At 37.1% G+C, this 13,708-nt stretch overlaps 1 protein-coding gene across 3 annotated transcripts in view; it reads right to left on the reverse strand.

Annotated features, from left to right (window-relative positions):
* The window catches only part of ankrd28b (ankyrin repeat domain 28b), a 200,761-nt gene that overhangs the window by 24,112 nt on the left and 162,941 nt on the right, over positions 1-13,708 (reverse strand). For all 3 annotated transcript variants that reach the window (XM_073054413.1, XM_073054412.1, XM_073054411.1), the window contains 5 exons: positions 8,182-8,293; positions 4,100-4,126; positions 2,346-2,420; positions 1,654-1,855; positions 404-491 (listed from right to left, as the gene is read on the reverse strand). In XM_073054413.1, coding sequence (XP_072910514.1) covers positions 404-491; positions 1,654-1,855; positions 2,346-2,420; positions 4,100-4,126; positions 8,182-8,293 — 504 coding nt within the window. The remainder of the gene's footprint in view (positions 1-403; positions 492-1,653; positions 1,856-2,345; positions 2,421-4,099; positions 4,127-8,181; positions 8,294-13,708) is intronic.

A 13,708-nucleotide genomic window follows, 5' to 3' on the forward strand; every position in this document is an offset into this window, starting at 1 on the left:
ATATCCACAGTTGACCCTGATCAATGGAGGTCTGACAGATATGGTTGCTCAGTAATCAATATTCGGAGCAGACTCGATTGGCTAAATGACCTAATTCTGTTCCTATGCCTTATGGTCTAATATTGATAACATACTGAACTATATGGCAAATTTTGTCATTTTGTCCAGCCACTAGAGTAGTTGGTCATAGCAAACATGAGCAATAGATAAATACAATTAGTAATGATGAAGAGAAAGCATTTTATATTAGGCATATAAATTTCCTCCTTTACTTTCTCCCAAAAAAATTTCGAGTAAAATGCATCAATATTTCGCCTACAATTTATTTCAATAAAATGTTTTACTTGGATATAAAATGTGCTCTTTTTTAGAACATGAAATCCAGCAAAAATATATTACTCACTGCCCATTTCCATCTTGAATATCCACTGCTGTATACAGGTCTGTATTACCTATTAGTAGCCGTAGGCACTCTGAGTGGCCATTTGTTGCTGTAAAATAAGTAAATTTTAAAAATCAACAGAATACTAAGTGCACAAAATACTGTCTCATTTGCAATATGGCCCTCTGTTAATGAAATAGCAAATATTGGAATCCTGATATTAACCATCCTTGCCAATATCCCTTTAAATCTTTCCTATCCATATATCTACAGTAATGCCAAAATTGGACTCATCTCTACCCCTTCCTCTGGCAGCTCATTCCAACTACACACCACATTGCTAAAACTAAAACCTGCCCCTCTCAAGTTCACTTTAAATTCTTCTCCTCTCACCAATGCCCCCTCCCTAGTTTTAGATTCCCTTACCCTAAAAAAAGACTGTGACCATATCCCTCATGATTCTATAAACTTCTGTCAGGTCATGACTCAGCCTCCATTGTTCCAAAGAAAGGCATTTCCACCCAATCCAACATCTCTTTTTAACTCAGGCTGCCTAATCCCAGCAACATCCTGAATCTTTTCTGCACCTTCTCCAGCCTGTGACCTGAACTGTCAATGTCTTAATCGATGACAACAAGCCGCACAACGTTTAACTGAGCTTCTTGAAAGTTGTTGTGCATTAAGGCAAATGCAAAGCATTCTACTGCATTCCTAGCTTGTGCCCTGTGTATGCCAGAGAGACTTGGTAGTGTCACAGGATACTTTAACCCTGACTTGCTCATGGCAAGACAGATGGTTCACTTGAGTTTCTGATTAATGCTGATGATTGTTGACTTGATAAACATAATACAATTGGGTATCAAGGTTAGATAGTCAGATTCATTAACTTAGGCAAATTAACGAAGGGTTGGCGCTATAGAGCTACTGCTGAGTGCTGTCTGCATGAAGCTTGCATATTCTCCCTGTGAGGTGCTCTGGTTTCCTCGATATCTTGTCAATGAGGATGCGTAAGAAATTTCTTGATCATTTATTTCCTCTGGTAAACTAGTGAAAGGCTTCTCCCATTCCCTTTTACTGATTCTCCCAGAAACATGATTGTACCAGATCTAGACAAAATATATTTTACAAGATACAAATCCATCTTTCCTGTCCACCTTAGTATGCAACATTATGCCTCCAATATAGATTTTGCACTGATATTTTATGATTTAAAATCCAGGACATGTATTTTAAAGGAGTGCAATCAATCTATCATTAAATACAATACAAACCTGCAGCATGAATTGGAGTTCTTTTCGTCACATAATCTTTCACAAGAATGGACGCTCCCTGATTGATTAAAACATCCACACACTCCACGTGTCCTTTGAAAGCTGCTAGGTCCAATGGTGTGCGTCCATTATTATTTCTCACATCCAGATCTAAGAGGGACTGTACTAGTACCTCCAAAGCTTGGTGGTGGCCATGGTAAGCCTGTAAACCGTACAAAAGCATGCACTTTAAAATTCAACAAATGAAAAGGTTTTCATTATCAAACATGTACCTGAAAACATTATGTCATAAAGCAATGATTAAAAATACCTACAAATGCATTGGTGTTTTGCAGTTGTAACAATATAGTCTCTTTAATTAACAAAATAGCTTAATAACATTCTATATTCCTACTCAGTATTAAATCTATCTTAATTTTACTATGAGATATGAAAGGTGATTTTACAATCGTTTCATAATAGCAAATAACATACGCAATTACAGCATTTTCTACATTCAATTTAATGGAAGTCCAAGATGTATGAAAGTAATCAAATCTCAAGGTGGGAAGCTGCATACTGAAAGTAATATTATAAGCTAAGATTTGGTGCAGCATACTAGCTTTGTACCATGAGAGCATCAGTAGTCAGAGAAAAGTTAATTCAGCTTATATTTTACAGTCCACATACATACATAAATAGTTGCTACTTACAGCCAAATGCAAAGGACTGATGGGCGCTCTGTTATCAGAATCATTTAGCATGTCTGTACCTGAAGTTTCCATCAACTGATAAATCAGATAAGATACTTTAGAAAATCATAGCATTAATGCAGTTGACACAAGGTCTAGTGCCATATAAATGCAATTGACTCTATGGGTATTCTGTTCTAAACATACCAATCATTTTCACTATAAAGAACAATCCTTAACATTAAGAGTCAGAGAGAAAGATTATTTTGATACTATTATTAAATAGCAAGATAAATGTCAGTCAATGCAGCTATATCAGTAAAGTTAGGTGTCCACTCAAGGAACTGATATAATTAACTACTGACATATAGTAATTAGCTATTGGAAATACATTATCGATTGGTTGCAGCAGAATGTTACGTTTGCAAATGTATAACAAATGGTACAGATAAAATAATTGAGAGAATAAAGAATCAAGATATGGTTAGTAGATCTTAGCTACGTCATAGGTTTCAGAATTCCATTATCAAGAAAAAGTGAGATTGTTATGACAAGTCTTGAAAGAACACTAGGGGGTATTGGAACTTTGGAAGTATAGGCTGAATGCTTCAAGTGGCATGCAAATCTGCATAAAGTCTTGTGATCTGATAGCACAATATTTTACAAAGGAGCTGAAACTATTCATCAAGGAAGGTGTCTATTCTCCAAAACAACTGTTCACCAAGTTGGTGGTCTTTTGAAGATTCTCAGGCATTTTTATTCAAGGGATGAGAAACCTGTTACAAGCTTCAATGCAGCAAGATTGCCCTACTTTGGACCTTGGTACTCATATACCTGTATTGTCTGCAAGGGACAAGGAAACAGACGTTCCATGGATAGCAGATCTTAAGGCTGCAATTTCATGCAAAAGCCAACCTTTTCATGGATTGAACAGTCCTGTCATTAGGCTAGGATTAAGTACGGGGATTGCTGGCAGTGTGACTTGAAGGGCCTATTCCATGCTGCATCTCATTAAATAAATAGATCTCTCTGCAAGTTTTACTTTGTCAAAAAAAGTGGAGCATACTTTTGATTTATTGCAGTCGTACAGGGAGGAAAGTGACTAGCTGCACACTTTTCTCACTATCCATAGCAGTTGGCAGAAGGCAGAAAGCAGGCTTTTCCTCCTCCGCCACCATTTTAAATAACTTCATTTCACAGATTTCATTCTTATTAACCCAATCAAAAGGAAATTTTAAATGTTAACATCTTGCATGAAGTCAGAGTAATACAGCATGGAAACAGATTCCTCAACCCAAATCATCCACACCAACCATGGTGCCCACCAAGCTAGTGCCATTTGCCCATGTTTGGCCCATATCCCTCATAATTCATGTTATTTAAATGAATTATTTAAATGTTGTTATTGTATCTGCCTCAAGCCATTTTTTTCTGGCAGCTCATTCCATGTATGCACCACGCTCTGTGTGGATGCCCCTTAGGCCCCTTTTATCCTTCACCTTAAAGGTCTGTTCTCCAATTTTTAGTTCTCCCTCCCTAAGGGGGGAGGGTGGGGTGGGGAAGGAGGATTATGTGGACTTCTGCTTGAAAGTCAGGCACCAAATGCATTGTATCAAACAAAACATTTGTTAAGGGACAAATTAAATAGAACCTTTTGTTTAGCAAAGATTTGTTATGTGTATGTTCACTAAGACTTGTACATTAAGTTGTCCAAGGCCATATTTAAAAGCTATATTGATACTGATACAATATAAAGTGCAAAATGGATAACATACCACATCTAGCGGAGTTTCATTTGCAATCTGGAAGATTTTAAAAAGAAACAGAAATATATAATTGCATAGTTCAAATATCACACTATAAACACCTACCCTCAAACTATATTCCTATATTCCACATTACAATCTTTAAATTCCTTATTCTTTAAAAACTGTATGGAAATTACAACAAATACACACAAAACATTTTCGAGTCACATAACTACCGGTAGCTATTTTTATTTTATTTTAGATTTTAAAATCTGATGTTTTTTTGATTTTCATTTAAAATACTTGGACCATACCAATAAACAATAGGCTTTTCAGAGTATTCTGATGAAATTTTATCAATTAAAAATCCTTTTAAAAATCTGTATAAATTAAAATGATTTTCCTTGCACACATGGAGAAAACTGCAAAACTAGTAAGCTGGATACAGAATTGGCTTTCTCATTGTAGAAACAAGATAGGGTGGAGGGGCATTTTTCTGATTGGAAGTCTGAGACCAGTGGTGTTCCACAAGGATCAATATTGGGAGCTCTGTTGTTCAATGTGTTTGAAAATGTAAGTGGTCTGATTGGTCAGACTGCAGACAAAAATTGATGGAGTTATGGATAATAAAGAAGATTGTCATGGAAATACGGGCAGAGAAATGTCAGTTGGAGTTTAATCCAGACAATTGTGAAGTGGTTCATTTTGCAAAGTCAAATGTAAGAGACCCTTAGGGCTATTGATATATGTATATAGGGACCTTGGGGTGCAAGTCTATAGCTATTTGAAAATGGCAACACATTTAGGATGCCAAAGAATCACAGAGCAAGCCTGCCTTTATCCGTTGGGACACGAAAAAAAGGCTGGCAACTCATTTTGCTGCTATATAAAACTTTGGTTAAACCACGTTTGGAGTATTGTCTGCTGGTCTGGTTGTTAACAGGGTACAGAAGAGATTCTCCAGGATGTTGCCTGGATTGGAGTGTACTTGCTATAAGCAAAAAGCAGTGGTTGAACAAACTTAAGATTGTTTGTTTTGGAGCATGAAAGGTCGAAGAGGTGACCTGGTAATATGAAGAAGTACACAGAAATGGTAGATGGTCAGTGTCCTTTTCCCCAGGGTGGAAATGTCAAATACTAGAGGACATTGGTTTATGGTGAGAGGGAAAGGCTTAAAAGAAATATGCGAGGCAAGTTTCTTTTTACATAGAGTGATAAGTTCCTGGAACATGCTGCTAGGTAGTGGAAGTAACATTTAAAAGGCACTTAGGCAGAATACAGACAATCAGTGAATAGAAGAATAAAGATAATGCACAGACAGAAATAACTTAGTTGGCATCATGGTCGGTGCAGATGTGGTGGGCTCTAGGCCTTGTTTCTGTACTGTACTTTCTGTTCACCAGGAATCAATTTTACATATGCTGTTAATATAGAAATCACAAGCTTCTGATAACTTAACATTTAATTCTACTGCAAAATCTGGTCCAATGTAATTGACTGAAAACATTACCAGTCTGTTAGCTCCTCAATTATTAATAAGACATTTTATTACCAGAGTACATACATGTCACCACATACAACACTGAGTTTCTTTTTCTGTAGGCATACCTGGCAAAACTATAGAACAGTGACTGTAAACTGTAAACATCAGAAACTGTTAACTGTAAACAAACTGTACAAATGCAGATATAATTAACTAGCAATAAATAACGAGCAGGAAATAACAATATAACAAAGTCCTTAAATGAATGTAAGCTATCCCCTTTTGTTCAAGAACCTGATGGTTGAGGGGTAGTAATTCTTTTTGAACCTGGTGGTGTGAGTCCCAAGGATCCTGTACCTTCTACCTGATTGCAGCAGTGAGAAAAAAGCATGGCCTAGGTGGTGAGGATGGTTGATGATGGATGCTGCTTTTCTATGGTAACGTTTCATGTAGATGTGCTCAGTGGTTGGGAGGGTTTTACTTTTGATGTACTGGGCTGATTCCACTACCTTTTGTTGGACTTTCCACTGAAAGGCATAGGTGTTTCCATACAGGCCATAATGCAGCCAATCAGCACACTTTACACCATACATCTACAGAAGTTTGTCAAGGTTTTCAATGACATGCCTAACCTCTACAGACTGCTGAGGAAACAGAAGTAATGTTGTGCTGTCTTCGTAATATTTAAATGATGGATCCAGGACAGATCTTCTGAGATAGTGACACCCAGGAATTTAAAGTTACTGACCCTCTCCATCACTGGTCCCCCGATGATTACTCATGGACCTCTGGTTTCCCTCTCCTGAAGTCTGCAATCAGTTCCTTGGCCTTATTGACATTCAGTGAGAGATTGCTGTTATTACACACTCAGCCAAATTTTCAATCTCCCTCCTGTATGCTGATTCAACACCACCTTTACTACTGCCCACAATAATGGTGTCATCAACAAGCTTGTTTATGGTGTTGGAGCTCTACTTAGCCACACAGTCACAGGTGTAAAGTGAGTAGAGCAGGGGGCTAAGTACAAATCCCTGCAGCGCTCCTTTGTTGATGGAGAATGTGGAGGAGATGCTTTTGCCAATCTGACTGAGGTCTATAAGTGAGGAAATCCACGATCCAATTACACAAGGGGGCACTGAGGTCCATGTCTTGGAGTTTACTGATTAGTTTTGAGGGGATGATTGTGTTAAATACTGAGCTGTAATTGATTAAGAGCATTCTGATATATACATCTTTGCTGTCCAGATGTTTGAGTTGTGTGAAGAGCCAATGACACTGCATTTACTGTAGACCTGTTGCCTCAGTAGTAAATTGGAATGGATCCAAGTCACCATTCAGCCAGGAGCTGATATGCTTCAACACCAGCCTCTCAAAACACTTCATTACAGTGGATGTAAGTGCCATTGACCAACAGTCATTTAGACAGGTTACCACGCTCTTCTTGGGCACCAGTCTGATTGAAGCCTACTTGAAGCACATGGATACCAGACACTGCTGGAGTGAGAGGTTAAAGATGTTCATGAATTCATCAACCAGTTGGTTGACACAGGTTTTCTATACTCGGCCAGGTACTCTGTCTGGACTGGATGCTTTCCTTGGATTCATTCTCTTGAAGACAGCCCACACATCATCTTCAGATATTGAGACTAAAGGATCATCAGGAGATATGGGGGTGGGTGATGATTCCTCCCTGTTCTAGTGATCAAAGCGAGCATAGAAGGCTTTGAGCTCATCTGGAAGTGAAGCTCTGCTGTCCCCTATGTTGCAAGATTTAGCTTTACATTCTGGTCTCTCCTATTATTGAGTAACAAGGCTAGTTTCATGCACAATTAGAGATTCAAAAGCACAGTCTAGAATGATTTTTACCCTCAGCAATATTGCATATTACTGGATGAACGTTTAAACCAAAGTCCAATTTCCAAGTATATGTTGAAAAAACCTTCAAAGGTCTTAAAAAATTGCACAAGAAATGTTTTAGAATGACTTCAGAGATTAAAGACTTTAGTTAGGTAAATAGACTGTACAGGCTAGAGCTGAATTATTCAGAAACGAGATTGAAAGGGGATCTGACAGAGGTATATACAACAATGAAGGGTCTCTATATAATAGAGAAATGATCCTCGTTAAACCTCAGCTGTAGAGTCTTCCCTGTGCTGCAACTCCTGATTCTAGGGAACTCAATCTATTACTTGGACTTCAAAATTGTTATTATTATTTCTATTATACATATTGAAATATTTGACAAGACAGTCAATACAGCATGAAAACAGGCCCTTTGGCCAAACTGGTCCATGCTGACCACTCTATGCTACTTCCAGCTGCACAAGTTCAGCCAATAACCATTCAAGCCCTTCCATTTCATAAACCTATCCAAATGCCTCTTAAATTATGTAACTGTACCCACCTCAACCATTTCCACATGCAGCTCATTCCAGGTACTCACTACACACTGTTTAAAGAAAATATTTCTCAGTTCCTCTTTTAATCTCTCCTTAATTCCTCGCCCTTCAGTTTTGAACTCTACAACCATGGGGAAAAGACTATGACTGTCCACCTTACTAACACCCCTCACGATTCCATAAACTTCTATGAGGTCACCTTAAAGAATAAAATTAAATATACTTACGAGTTCAAGACATAAACGATGTCCATAGGCAGCAGCATAATGCACAGCATTATATCCCTGTTTATCTCGAATTCCCGGATTGGCATCATTTCTAAGTAGGTATTCCAGGCACCTGCAGATAGTTAACAAGTTGTTTGAATTGAATAGCAATTTGAAATCATTTTGAATGAATACCAAACTTGAAAATGTACAAACACAAATATAATTTTATTTGAAAACCAAGGAGACAGGAAATCAGTTCTAAAAAAAAGCTTAATATACTTAAGCAATATTTCTAGAGAGAAACAGGTAATGATTCAGTGATAATTTTTCATCAAGCATTATATTCAGTTCTTGAACACAAGACCCAAGCAGTACACTTTAGCAAAATTATGATCATTTTGATCACTTTGGAGTAAAATACATTTTAAAAAAAACTGTTCTTGTAAAAACTGTATATAATATGCTTAATTTATATTTTTACTATGAATGCTGCTTATAGTGCTATGTACCTATGCTGCTGCTGCAAGAGTTTTCATTGTATCTATGCATACTTGTACTTGTGGATATAACAGTGAACTGAACATTAGTAAATTTAAATGTGAGAAAATAACACTTTTCTGAAGTGTATGGCAAGCTTATGTAATTGTTCTGCCAACTCTTTCTATTAATAATTCAACTCCACTTATTTATTGTGAAAATCTGCTATAATTGAGATACAATTTGTTTTTCACTGAACATCTTGTGCCATATTGGACAGAAATATGCACACTCAAACATCCTTCCCTCAATCCAGAATGCCTTATCAAATACATGTTACTACACTAATGGTTCAGTGAGAACCTTTTTGACTTTAGAAGTGATAATCGGCAGTTACCAGTCCTAACAGCCATTTTGGGACCATTAATAGAAATTTGCATCAGGCTTGATTCCAATTTCTTCTGCAAATCTCCTGACAATGACGACTAAGCCCACTTATTGCAGATAACTGCTCAGATGAGACACAGATGGCAAATCCAAATGCATTAACTGCACCTAAGGAAATAATTTTGTTCAAATGCAACGTCAATAAATTAGTGAAAATGGACTGGTCACACGTCTGAGAAGTATCTACAGACTAACACCACGATAAATCACCTCTCGTATATTACAAGGCTTTCTTCTAATTTCATCAGACCTTTTCGAATTCAAAGGTTACTGATGAATCTGATCAGGATTACTTGATCATTCACAGAAATCTACTTATTGATTTAAAAGAGAAAGACTACTATTAGCTCTAAAGAATGCTTTAAATTGATTCCAATTTAGCACTGCAAGAGAATCAAAGAACATGATTGAGAATATTCATAGTATGAAGATGTATGTATCCTCCATGACTGTGCAGTTGTCACACCTATAAATACCATTGTGTACAGTTGTATTTGCAAATAGTAGATTGGTGAAACAAGATCAAGTACATTTCCTCCCCACTAGTCCCACACATCAGTTTGAAAATCTACTACTTAAAGTACATGAAGACAAACAGTGCTACAGCCTTCAAGAGAGCAGTAGTAAGCATTAGCAAGACAACAACAGCTTCCTTTATTGAAATTCCTGAAGCCCTGCAAGTATATATTGAGAAAGAAAAACAGTTACATGTCGTAGACTTTACAACAAAATCATTTTGGAAATCAAATATACTTTAAGCTGCAGAAACTGGAAGTGTGGTGAAAACAACACAAAACAACATACGCTAAGAGAGACGGAATGACACAAGGAAGTTGAGGGAAAGTGATAAAAGTTTACTCAAGGTAAAGAAGCATCTATGGAAAGACTTTCAGATTACTTTACTGGATTGGGTACAGAAAGTCAGCATGGATTTTTAATGGAAATTAGCTTTTCTGATGAAGTGACAGAAATGGTCAACAAGAGAAATGCATTTGTTGCAGCATATAACTTCCAAATGGCACTTATATTTATTTCCTTCTACCTGCATCTATTCCAGATCATCTGCTCCCATACAGAATTTAAAATGCTGAATATGTAATCCAACTGTTTAAAAGGATGGAGAGAGAAAAATGAATACACTACATTCCAATTAGACTACCATCAGTAGTAGGGGAAAACGCCAGAATCTATAATTAAGGAAATGGCAGCATTGCATATAGAAAATAACAACAGGATTGGGAAGAGTCAACATGGCCTTCTGAAAGGGATATCACGTTTAATAAGTTTACTACAGAGTCTTTTCTGAGGTTGTAACTAGGGAAATAGACAAGGGAAAACCAGTATATGCGGTGTCATAGAATTGTACAGCAGAGAAAGTAGCCTTCTAGCCTAATGCATCAATGCTCATCATAGTACCCACATTAATTCCATGTCCTTGCTCATTCAAATACTTGTCAATATGTTTTGTAAATGTTCCTGCTTCCACCATCTACTTTGGTAATTCAGCTATTCTTGGTTTGAAAAATTTACCCCTCAAATATCAGAATCAGGAGCAGGTTTAATATCTCTGGCATATGTTGTAAAATCTGTTGCTTTGCAGCAACAGTACATCACAAGACATAATAATAAATCTATAAATTACAATAACCATATATAAAAATTAAATAAATAGCTCAAAAGAGAGGAAACAACTAGTGAGGTAGTGTTCATGGTTGCATTGTCCATTCAGAGATCTGTTGATGGAGGGGAAGAAGCTGTTCCTGAAACCCTTGAGTGGGCATCTTCAATGTCCTCCCTTTCACCCCAGACCTATAACTATCAACACCCTTACCATGGGAAACAGTCTCTGGCTATTTACTCTATCCATGCCTCTCATAACCTTAGCTTCCTTCACTCCAGAGAAAACAGACCTAGCCTATTCAAACCCTCTTCATAACTCAGGCCCTCTAATCTAAGTTACACGCTTGTTAAACTTTCCTGCACCTATCTATATTAATTATGTCCTTGCAATATTGTTGTGACCAGAACAGTGCACAATACTCAAAGTGTGGCCTAATCAATGTTTTGTACAAACAACTGTAGTGTGCTTTTCCAACTCTCATACCCAATGCCTTGGCCAATGAAGGCAAGTGTGAATACACCTCGCAAACCACCCAGTCTGGCTGTGTTCCACTTTACAGCAAGACAGCACAGTGGCTGGTGTATTGCTTTACAGTGCCAGTGACATAGGTGCAATTCCCGCCGGTGACTGTTAAGGAACTTGTACGTTCTCCTCCAGACCACGTGGGTTTCTACTGGGTGTTCCGGTTTTTTCCCCCACATTCCAAAAGACATTAGTGTTAGGGTTAGTAAGCTGTGTTGGCACCAGAGCCTGGCAGTACTAGCAGGTTGCTCCCAGCACATCCTTAGGCTGTGTTGGTCGTTGGCGCAAACAATGTATTTTATGGTATGTTTCAATGTACATGTGACAAATGAAGCTAATTTTTTTCTCTTTTTCAGGGAACTATGTACTTGCATCCCAAGGTCTCTCTGTTCAATAGCACTCCCCAAGGCCACAGTCCTGAGTACAATTCCCAATATGTATCACCTGGTAGTTTGTCCAAGTTAAAGTCCCACTTTCCCAGTTGATCTAAGTTCTGTTGTAACCATATTTGGATTTTCAAAAGACTTTCAACATGGCACTACATAAGTTATCATTAAAAACCAAATCAGAACACTTCTGATTGAAATTAAAATGCTGAAATGGACTAGAGGCCAGCAATCAATCAGCAATTTTAAGACAATGCAGCAGTGACAAATGGGTTGTCACAAGAATTAGAGATGGACCTCAAGTATTCACAATCTATATCAATGATTTGGATGAGGAAAGCAAGTCTGCTGACAACACTAAACTGGATGGTAGTGTGGATTTTAAACAGAATTATGTTGAAGGGTAGAATAGGCAGAAGAGGCTAAATAAAGCAAAGCTAAGAGACATTTTGCATACTTCTACTTTTGATGTTTTAGACCATGAGATTATCAGTTTTTGGTTCAAACAATTTTTTTTTTTTTTTTACGAACTTATGTTTACTTCTTTCAGTTTTACATCCACTTAACCGGCTATTCTCCATTTCTGGAAGGTTTTCCATGACAGACACAAATTATGAGCTTATTTTCTCTACTTATTTCATTTCTGAATACAATTTCTCCTGTAGCAGTGTGTAAGCAATTGGCATTTACTTATACTAATTTTTTCTCATGTTTAAGTGGTGTTTTCTTTCCCATTCATTATTCAAAGCTTTAGTCTTTCTTTGTTCAGCTATGAAATTTTACCAATCATCAGGATTACTGCTCCTTTTGGCAGTCCCCCTTTGAGATGAAGGGACTGCCATATGAGGACAGAATGAACAAGTTATGCATTTGTCACTGGAGCATGGAAAAATGAGAAGTGATCTTTTTTAAATGCAAGGAATTCTGATGGAGTCTTTGTAAGTTACATGCTGAGGGGATGCTTCTACTCATGGGGAAATGTAGAACGGGGACAGTTTTAGTAAAAGGAGTGGCCCATTTAAGCCAATGGCATGTTGGAATTTCTTCTCCCAGAGTTGTAAATCTGGAATTATTAACCTCAGGTAGCTGAGGAGACAGACTCATAAATACAAACAAATTTGAGACAAACCTTTTGTTAAAGACTACAGTAGAGGCCGATACAACTTTAAAGACAAGAAATTTGAGCCCATGATCAGATCATCTTATTGAAAAGCAAAACAGCGACAAGGAGCCTCCTGCCCCTAGTTTATGAAAAAGATTGAACTTTAGTAAATATTCAGTGTTTATTATTCCTTATATAATTATGTTGAATGAAAATGTTAAACCATTCTCACTTTGCAAAATTTGTTTTTTTAATATGTATTTATAACAGGGAGTCATTGCTGGGAAGGCAATCATCCATTTTGGATTCTTTCAAATAGATGTTGGTGAGCAGAGAAACTGAACTGTTGTACAGAGAAGAGAATCCGAACAATGCTGTTATGTTGAAATTTAAAATACATTGTCCCAAATGTAACAGAAATGGCAACATATTTCCAAGTTATTATGGTATGTGAGTGTAAAACATCAAATTCTCTGACTTATCATTTGCAATCCCTTTTAGTTTCCACAGGATGGTGCCATAATTTTAAATTCAGCATTACACCAGTTATCTTTATTTGTTCAACAAATGGACATTGAACTCATTCATTGGACTCATGAAACACAAGTCCAAGATAAGCAGAATATTAAACATACACCCTTTCCTTTATGCAAAGTGACTGTCAGTAACAGCTGGAAATTTCCAATATGGATTATGCAGTGCACCTCAAAAGCCAGAGCACAAAATATAAGGAAAACAACAGTTTTTTAAAAAAAAAAGCTTGTAGGAATTGCTATCAGAAACCCATGAACTTAATCTGTTTGGGAATAATTACTTTGAAAATAAAATCTAAGAACAACGCTGAAAAGTAAAAAAAAACTGTAGATGCTGAAAATCAAAACTAAATACAGCAGAAAATGGCAGAAATACTCAGCAGGTTATGTTGCATATATGGGAAGACAGGGGTCTTCGTTTTGAACTTGCTGAGTGTTTCTGGCATTTTCTGTTTAA

The sequence above is a fragment of the Hemitrygon akajei genome, chromosome 8, assembly GCF_048418815.1.
Source record: "Hemitrygon akajei chromosome 8, sHemAka1.3, whole genome shotgun sequence".
Lineage (NCBI taxonomy): Eukaryota > Metazoa > Chordata > Chondrichthyes > Myliobatiformes > Dasyatidae > Hemitrygon > Hemitrygon akajei.